The 10,063-nt window shown below is 42.6% G+C and overlaps 1 protein-coding gene across 2 annotated transcripts in view; it reads left to right on the top strand.

The window, feature by feature from the left end:
• Nucleotides 1–671: 671 nt before the first annotated feature.
• The window catches only part of TMEM164 (transmembrane protein 164), a 31,292-nt gene continuing 21,900 nt past the window's right edge, over nt 672–10,063 (top strand). The window contains exons 1-2 of one of the 2 annotated variants that reach the window (XM_054289614.1): nt 672–745; nt 944–1,498. In XM_054289614.1, the coding sequence (XP_054145589.1) occupies nt 1,133–1,498 (366 nt within the window). In that variant the 5' untranslated portion in view covers nt 672–745; nt 944–1,132. The other variant, XM_054289613.1, reaches the window with a different exon arrangement.

The following is a 10,063-nucleotide window of genomic DNA, read 5'->3' as shown; positions in this document are numbered from 1 at the left end:
CCTGGCTGGGAGCACCTGTGTGTGACACTGGGCACACCTGGCTGTGTGTGACACTGGGCACACCTGGCTGGGGAGACCTGTGTGTGACATTGGGCACAACTGGCTGGGGACACCTGTGTGTGACACTGGGCACACCTGGCTGTGGGCACCTGCCCATGTCACACCGGAGCTGAGCTGGAGCCCCGCTCGGGTTTGTCCTTCGGCCGACCTACCTGTATCTGCTGCAATGGCACTTGAAAAACTCGTTTATCGAGGTAAGGTCGCTGCGATCGGCTCGGTGAACAGGACGGCGCTGACGGGCGTGCAGAGCTGTGCCTGTTCCTTGCCGCCCTCCCGGCCTGTGGCACTGAGGGGGCGAGGAGGAGGAGGAGAAGGAGGAAGGGGGGCGGCTGGGCGAAATCAGCGGCCACAGGCGGGAGGGACCGGGCGCGGGGAGCGCGCACCCGCCGAGGGAGCGGCGGCGGAGGGAGGCGGGCGCAGCCGTGCGGGAGGGAGGAGCAGGCGGCCGGACGCAGCCAATTCGGGGGACTCGTCCATTTTTCGGCGTGAGTCAGGCACGTCGGTGGGGTGATGCTGCGGCGCCGGGCAAGGGCCGGGCCAGCCGCGGGGAGCGGCCCGCCCGCTCGGGCCCGGAGTCTCGGCCGTGCCGCCGAGCGCAGCGGTGCTTCCTCCTTCCCGTCCCTCGCCGGCGCCATGGCCGGGGGCGCCGGGCCTGCCGCTCCCTGACACCCGCCCGCCCGCGGAGGTACCGCGCCCGCGGATGCGCAGGGACGGCGGGGCGGGCTGAGGGGGCCGCAGACGGCGCTGGCCGCGGGTAAGGGCAGCTCAGATCGGGGAGCGAAAGGCGAGCGGCGGGCGGCAGAGCCGGCGGGGAGAGGAGGGTCCCGGGGAGGGGGTCTGGAGCTGGCGGGCTCCGTGCAGCTGCGGCCTCTGCTCCCCTCAGGCTGCTGCGTGCGGGACTCTCCGGGCAGCGGAAGGCAAGGGAAGAGGTGCCCGTGCCCCGAGCGGAGCTGCCCGCTTCTCACGGAGCCTCGTAAGGAGGGGCTGCAGCGGCAGCGTTTCGTCAGCCCGGCAGTGTTTTGGCTTTGATTCCGTCTTGCTCCTACCTGCTCCTGGAGAAGAGGTCCCCGCCATGTCTCGCTACAGCCTCCACAACCTCCTGGACTGGATGTACGGCGGGGTGGACCCCAGCTTTGCCGGCAATGGAGGGCCGGAATGCGCCGCCTTTCTCTCCGGCCAGCAGCGCCTGCTGGAGAGTTTGGTGTTCCTCAGTGTGGGCACCGTGGAGATCCTCGTGTCCCTGTGGAAGCTGAGGCAGCAGCACGTCCAGGAGCTGGAGAATCTGCTGCAGCAGCCCCAGACTAAGCGGGAGAGCCTGGGCAAGAACGTGCTGCTGGTGCTGCTCTGCCTCATCTTTGGGCTGGAGGTGGGGTTCAAGTTCGCCACCAGGACTGTCATTTACCTCCTGAATCCCTGCCACGTGGTCACCATGATGCAGGTAAGGCTCGTGCAGGGTCACCTGGAAGTTTGCTTTTGTGATGTACTTGCAAAACAGTATTTTTGCCCCCATAGTTGGTTTGTGGAACAAAAGTGCCTAGCAAAAATACAAATGCCAAGAATGATATAAATATTTTAAAACATAAGTTTTGGGTCAATTGAATCAAAAGGTATCAAAAAACCCAAGTCAGATGAAAAGGTGAAATTGTAGCTATAACTAATGTCCAGATCTCTGGTTGAAAGTGTAGATGATTAAGGCTTTCTCATCACTTGCCTTCACCTGATCCTTGTTCAAGAATAGAAGGTGCTGTTCGGACTGGCAGCAGTGCTAAAATTTGCACCAAATCTAATGAAAACAAGATTAAATGCAACACCAGCTATGTAATTTACATGCAGCTTTTTCAAGCAAGTGCCTTCTAGGGGTGTGATTCTATTTTGTGAAGGTGTTGGAGAAACAAATTACTCATTGTGCAGATACTGTTGGTTTACCTTTCTAATTTTAGAGGCTGAATAGTAAAGAAACAGGTGTTACCTGTTTCTCATATTTGGGGTGAACAAACTGATGTGGCCTAACATGTGTGGGTAATCCATTTCCTTTTATCACTTGGGGCATGGTTGTTGATGTGTAATACTTTGCAGTTTGTGTAGATTTCAAAATAATGGATACATAGACAAACTGTTACTGAACTGGGCTATCTAAAGCTTATAAGCTGTGTTTGTTAATATTTCTGTGCATGTACTTAACTATCAGTTTTGCTGAGCTTGTTATGGAGTGTTGGAGATATCAAAAATATTATTATTTCACTAATTTTATACCCTCAGCACTGAATGGCTTAAAAAATTCAAGGTCAAGAATTAAGCGAAGAATGTCAAAAAGGCTTTTATGAAAGTTGCCATGACAGCAATGTCTGTCTAAGATCAATAACAGATGAAAATCAGATCAATGACATTCTGGGTCTCCTATTGCAGTATGTGAGGTGATCTGGGCTGAATCAGATCTAGCCTGTTGTTGTATTCACATCTGGAGAGCATTTCCTAAAAGGCAGGGAAATATCTTTTCTGATTGTTCCAGTGGTTTGAGAGATGAGTTTTATTTCAAGGGCAGGGGGACAAGCTGATACAGCAATATTCAAGACTTTTACAGCAATCAATTTACAGTTCCAGAACGAAGTAGTAGGTTATATAAATTCCTAGGCTGTGATGCAGTGTTTGCTCAGTAATTTACAGCATAGGACACTTCCTTCCCGTGAAGTGATAAAGGATTGTTGTGAAATCAGCCAGTCAGTACTGAGGTGAAGGTATGCAAGGACTATGTAGAAATAATTAAAATAAATTAATATGGCCACATTTCCTTTCTAGGCAGTGCACAATGATAACTGGAAAGTTTTCCTATTAATTCTCTGGAAAAGAGGTGAGGCTAAATATAGCCTCAGTAGGATTTAGTGGGAGTTTAGTTGTCTGTATGTTATGATGTTAACAATAAGTATTCAGCTGAATGTTTCACAGACCTGGGACAGCCAGTTCTGTTCACCCCTTTCAATGGTGCCTCCTGAAAGGGAGATGGAGTCTATTGACAGTTAAGCTCTGTAGTCAGGCATTGCCATTTCTGAATCTCTTTTTGACTAATTGTGAAGTTTTAAAAGTAATCCTAGCTAATTACTCACTAGAAATGGTGTTCCAGCATTTGTGAAATTGAGAGGGTGAGCATATTGGCAAAATGTGGAAGTCATGCCCTTTCATCCTCAAAAAGATGCATTAGAAATTAGAAATTAGGCTTAATGTAGAGAAAGAAAATAATGGCAAAACCAATGGCTTTCAGCAGACAAAGAGAGTTAGAGCCAAAGATTGTCAATGACCTTCACCAGCAGACAAGTAATGCATAGTTGGAAAACATTGTTTTCCTGGCCTGAATTTGCTGAGGGCAACAGATTTGTAAGATGAAATATATGAAAATATATTTGCCCTTCACTTCTCTTCTTGCAGTAGTGTGTACATAATGCTGCTGTGTCTAAATAATAGCATGAACAAAGTAGAAGGTGAAGAGATGAAATGTGCTACAACAATCAAGATCACTTCAAAGGGAAGCCAACAGTAGCTGTTGATAAAGGTCTCTTCTTTCACTCTGTTTCTGTTTTCATTTTCTTCAGCTGAGACTGTTTCACCTCAGCAACAAATACTCTGGGCTCTGAGCCAAAAATATTTGAAACTCAAAATTATGCTTCAGATTCTCCCTGAATAAAAGCAAAATTCCTGCTCTTAAAAGACCTAAGACTGAACTGAGATCAAAGTAAAATGGAAGCTAGGTGTGTGTGCATTTGGGTGTGTAATACAATGGCTGCTGAGTTTTAGAAATGAGTCTGTTCTGACCAGGTGTCTGCTTTTTGCCTATCATGCCAACCTGTGTTCAAATCTTTTCATAAGTGGAAAGAACTAGTTTGGATGTGTCATTGCAGGGATGAAGTGTTGATCAAATGAATGTTTTTAACTGCCTCAACAGGTCTCATGGCTAATCAGCTTCCTAGAATTTGTTGCCACCCTGTCATCTGCTTGAATTACTAGAAGCTGTGGCACTCATTTCCTGTTCTGGGTTTTGGCTTCTTGCTTAGCTTTTGGAGGAAGAAGGGTGTTTCTTCACTAGTGTCATGCATGCAGCAGCATTGAGAGAGAAATCCTTTTAGTCTTAAAAAATGATATATATTTTGTAACAAAGGTGAATGGAAACTGGTGTGGTTTCTCTGCCAGCTGTGGGGTGGGGATGGGGACTGTTTGTGCAGCAAGGGGAGAAGTCTGTGAAGGAATTCGTAGTGAACTCTATCTTTACATAAAAAATGGTCTTTGTGAAAATTATTTGAATACCTCTGTTAGAAAACAAAAGCCACAAACCACTCTCCTTTTAGGACTGGTATCAGATTCAAATTGGACCAGTGCTGCTGCAGACCTGACATAAAAGGGAAATATTAAATCCCCAGGCTGTTCAAAACCTTTGCCTTTCCATTGCAGGAAACAAAAATCAGCATATGTTCAAGGAACCAGGTGTTATATTTTCAAGACATTAATCCTTTCTAGTATTTTAGAGGACATAATTGTGATATTGAAATTGGCTATGTGAAGGAAATGTTTAAAGTTTGTGATTGAGCAGTGTGAGAGGGAAGATTTCCTCGAGAGCCAAGTACAGCACTATTGATTTCTTTAAAAGCTTTGTGAAGGAGACCTTGAGCAGCAGCCAGGTCTTGTGCTTGTTGAGAATTAAGCGTTGTGTCCCTGTCTATGAGCATTGCTTTAGTGAGGTGAAACGAAAATTTCAATCTTTGCAATGTCAAACCAGATGATTTCTAACCAATTTTCTTTATCTGTTCTGTATTCTTTAAACTATACTTGTACTAGTTTGAAAGAAAACCAGTGACAGATCCCAAGTCAGAACTACAACTTAATAGGAAAATTGAAATAAATGCAGTAGTACAAAACCAGTGACAGAGTCAGGATACAGCCTGACACCTTGTGGGTCAGGGTGTTGGTAGCAGTGCAGTTAAGGTGGCTGCAGTGCTCCTGCAGTGACAGGTGTGGTTCTGTTGGAGCAGCGAGGCTGTAGAAGTGTGTGGTTTTCCTCTGAGGGTCCAGTGGTGGTGTAGATGGGATTCCTCTGGGAATCCAGTGAGAAAAGGCTGCTCTGGTGTTCCAAATTTCAGATTATATCCAGGTAGGAATGCTTGGCTCCTCCCCCAGGTGGAGCATCTCCCACTGGGATGATGTAACTGTATCAATCATGCACTGAGACCCAATGGCCCTAAATGTCCCCCTGGAGGGAGGATGGGGCTTGGAGGAGATGAACAACTCTGCCCCACCTGGTTTTAACAGCTGGCAATAGAATACATACTTTTGGTTACATCTGACATTGTAACCTCAGATGTTACTTTTCAGCCAAAACCCTTGTGTTCATGTAGCAATTCTTTGTTTCACGTTTAGTGAAGGAGCAGTTAGAATTTATATCAAAACCTTGTTTTACATAATTTGCTCCTGCACCCCCAGTTTGTAATTTGACAATCAAGGTAACTTAATGCAAATGAGTAAACACAGGTGTCTCTTGATGTGCTGAAGACACCCAGCTGGAGTCAACAGGCAATTAAAATTAGGTGTAGACAGGAGCCTGGGCTAAAATTAGTCTGTATTGCAAAGGAGAAACTTGTAACCAAAAAAAGAAAAAAGTAAGGAAAAAGCGATCTAAAGCAGAGGTTGTAGGTAATACTGGTAGAGTGAAGTAAGCTTAAAAGGTCCTTTCCAGCATGAATACTACTACTACTACTAATAATAATAATTATGTGATTATTATAATGCTTTCCTTTTTTAAAAGATCTTCAGTATTAAACACTGCAGGTTATGACTGACCAGTCTGTAGAAATTAAAATGGTATGTGCATAATTTTATTGAAACCTTAAGGAAGTAGCAGAAACATGACTGCAGCCTAATCCTAAAATTATAGGTACAGCCACTTGTTCTTGTAAACTGTTTTGGATTTTGAACTTGATTTTAGTATATCTAGGCCTTCTTCCAGAATTGGAAGCTTTAATACCAATCTTAAAACCAAAATTGGTGCTTTAATACCAATCTTAAAATAAATTTTGTAATTCTATTTTATTCTAGAAACAGTTTTGCAAAAATAATTTCTCAATGGTAAATTTCAGCTAGTTAGTTATTGTAATTCTTGTCCAGTTTTTCACTGAATTATTCCACTTCAGCCAGTTAAGGACTGACATTTGTTTGGAATAAAGAAAAGTGTGTTTTTAGGAAACATCTGTTTTGCTGGGTTATTGCTTTGGTGATTTTTTTTTAGGCAAAGAAAAGTAAATGTAAAAGGGAAGCAATAGGTGGAAAGAAGGATAGATTTCACCTGGTGATTTTGGTCTGATGTTTGCATAAATAAAGTGAGTGCTAAGTGCATCTGCAGCTCAGTAAATACTAAATTCTGTGTTCATTATTTCCAGTTCTGGCTTCTTTAGAGACCTGGATCCTTTCTGTCCTCTGCAAAAGATGTTGCTGTTTTCTGAAACAATGGGTTGTTTTCAGAAATTACATAATAAACATAGCTTGACTGAATTCTGCATCATTTGGGAATATGTAGCAAAATATATCTAGGTAATTACTTACTTACTCCCTTTTTCCCCCTTTTAATTTGCATACATGGTTCCTATATGCTTTGTAATATTTGGAAGAATCAGTTAAAGTGTGTATTTTTTTTTTTTATATTCTAGCTGTTCAAAACCTTGAATTAAAATTAAAGGGACACAATTTCTTATGAAAATATATGCATTTTTCAAAGTGTAAGTCTATGAACAGAGACTTTCTTTTGAACATAAGTCTTTCTTTTTTCTTTTTACAGCTGCAAGTTAACTTGTGATGCTTTTTCTTACAGCTGATGGCTAGAGAGGAAATTCATGCTGCTGTGTGGTGAGAAAGGGCAGATGAAGAAGAATTAAAGCACTGACAGCACCAGTGTTTCTTGGTGGCAAGGCTCATTTCTTGCAAAGGAGTGCATTTTCCTTCCAGGAGGATGAGAGCAGCCTCAGGGACACAGCCAGGGAGTGACAGCACAGGGAGAATCCATCAGCTCCTGTACCCCCAGTCTGCAGAGAACCATTGGTCTGGCCTTCAGAGCACCAGGACATGCTTGGATAGCTTAAGCTGCCCCTGGTTCCCAGAACTGGCAGGTTTTTCTTAATTGGTACTTTTGTCTTAATTAGTTTAATTATAAACAATGATTTTGTTGTATTTAAAAAACACAATCAACTGCAGTTTAGAGGCTTTTACTGATACTGCAATTATTGTAATAATTACATATAGGACTGAGGAAAAGATTTTCTGTGATAGCTTTAACACTGTTTATACTTTGTTTCCCCATTGTGTTTACTTTTAGTGAATTCCAGCTTATAGCAGAGAAATGGGAAAACATTAGTATGAGGCAAGGCAGGGTTTCTTAGCCAGAAATAAAAGTAATTTTTTGTTTAGTACAAAGAGGATAGCAAATGTGATCTAAGGCTGTGATTCAGTTTTCTTTGTTTGAAGTGATTATGGACCAGCCTTTTTAATTTAAACAAGATTTGGCCAGTGATGCTTTATCCTAAGCTTTAGTGCAGGTGCCAGGGACCACAGGAATACGTCATGGTGTAGTGGATGTTCTAGTTCAAGAACTGGAGTTAAGCCTTTGTTTTGAAGTTGCTAGAATTTGGAAATACTGATGTGCTTCATTCTGTAATTCATTCTTAGATAATGCTCTCATTTATTCTGAATATTCTTAGGAGAAAAGAACATAAAAAGTGGGGAGTTGACAATGGATATCTTGCTCTCTAAGCAGGAGTAGGAACTGCATTATCTGAAACTGTGGATGAAAAAGCTTAGCTTTCTCTGACCCCAAATATTTACAGAGTGTTATCATCTAAAGGCCACTAGATGAATGATTAGGTAACCAGATATTGGTTTGTTTTGATGAGATCATCACAGGTTTAAAGCAAATATCATTCAAAGTGTGACATGTGTAGTTTGAACAAGATATTAGGGAGATAAAGGCCTCTTTTTTGTTTCTTTTTTCTTCTTCTGTTTAGATTTTTTTTCCAGAACAGACCTTTCAGTGTACTATCCAGTGTTATGATGTATTGCTGTTGGCTGCAATATATTTTTAGGATGGATTTTTTTTATCCTATTTGGCAGTTTCACACATCATGTAGGTTGTTTGCTGGTAACTTAAACTGATATTTCATGAGTAGCTGCCTGAAACAGGCAAAAAATAAATCCTACATCTCATAGGATTTCAGTGGAGTGGTGAATGAAAACAGCAGCAGTAACCACACTGGACACCTTAAATTCCAGGGACTGGGATGTCCTTCATCTCATGGTTTCCAGTCTCAGAACCCTTGTTTGCTGTCAGTGTTGGCAATCCCAGCTGTGGAGTTTTTCTGAAGGGGTTTTACAGCAGCCACATCCCCTGCAGCAGTTTGAACCCTGTCAGTGCTCACCAGGAACAAATCCTGTGCCAGGAATGCGAAACCTGCAGAGTGTAATGGGACTCACATTTCTGGTGGCACTTCCTCAGGGCTTTCATTGAGGTGCTGAGGGTTTGTTTATTCAGATGGCCAAGTAATTAGTGTCAAGCAAATTTAATGGTTTGCATTGTAATACTTTGTTGGTTAGTGAAATGCCAACTTAAGTGATCAGGAATGCAGTGTTGTATGCTGTAGCTTTTTGTAGATTGTGGTACTATTTCATTGGTAAGAGTTGGCTGTAGTAAAAGTTGGCTATTAGTTACTTACTGGCTTGTGTTTTTAAAGAGTAAAGATTTCTGCTGTAAAATCCTACAAAATGAGCAATTTCCAACTGTGACAAGAAAAGGTGTTGGTGACTCAGGGCAGAGTAGAGCAGGGCTTTTCTACAATGATTTTGCTTTTGTAGAAAACCAATAGAAAACATCCTTCTCAGGGGTAAAACTAACAAAAGTGAATATGCATGTGACAATCTTCTTGTGAACTCATGTGTCGCTGACAGAGAGAGATGCAACTTAATCTAAATTCAGTTTAAATAAAATTTTCTTAAGAAATTGGCATTAGAATTGTTTTTTTTTTTAAATTCAGCCTCTTTGTTCTTTTATCTCCGATATGTTTTTAATTGTCAGGTTTTGTTTAAGCACTGATTTAAGAATGGGGAATGAAGTAACCCACTACTGGTGAAGGGCTGGTGCAGATAGTAGTTAGAGAAAAAGGAAAAGTAACTTTAGTGACCTCTAGTGAGGTGTAACTTCAGTGACCTCAATTCCTAGGGTGTGATAGCTAATGCTAATGCACTCATAGAGGGACCTGAGACATGTGTTAATAATTAATCCTGAACTATGACCAGTCTAGAAATCTTTCACCTAAGACTCTAAAAGGGAAGAAGGTGAATATGGGTTTGCTGATTAAACAAACTAATGTGGAAGGGGAGGCTAACCTAGAATGTCCCAGTGGACATGGATCATGTACAGTACATCAGATTGTAGAGGATGGAAGCTGTTCAGCTGGCTGCACTTCTTCCATCCCTGGGCAGAACTGGGGAGCTGGGGATGGAACCTGGGACAGGCAGCTTATTCCAGAATCTGCTTTATGTGACACATAAACTGCTTTTATTGTAGTATTTCTTAATGCTCTGTCAGCAGTCTTGCTTTGAATCATGAGTGTCCTTGGCACTAGATTAACATAGGGCACATGAATCCCTGAACCTGCCTGACAGCTGCACTGAGGCAGCAGTGGTTTTTATGCTAAAATATGAAATACATTAAACTTGCTCCTATTTAGCAATTAGAATGTAACATCTTTTGGTATCTTCCCCCCCCCCCCCGATTTAGCAGTCTGAACTTGTCAAACCACAGATATGATTTTTATTTTTGTATTAATTATTTTTCAATCTAGCGGTACAGTTAAATGTAGAATAGGAAATCAGCTATGTTTGATGGTTTGTGCACTTTTTTCCACCTCTTTAAACTGGTGCACTTACCCACTGCTGAAGTCCAGATATGCAAACTCTAAAATAGGTTTCTTGAATAAAACTA

Source organism: Melozone crissalis, unplaced genomic scaffold, assembly GCF_028551555.1.
Source record: "Melozone crissalis strain CALT ecotype California unplaced genomic scaffold, PUWL_Pcris_2 ptg000068l_1, whole genome shotgun sequence".
Classification (NCBI taxonomy): domain Eukaryota; kingdom Metazoa; phylum Chordata; class Aves; order Passeriformes; family Passerellidae; genus Melozone; species Melozone crissalis.
Note: the sequence above shows the minus strand (reverse complement) of the source record. Positions and strands in the feature narration are given on the sequence as shown.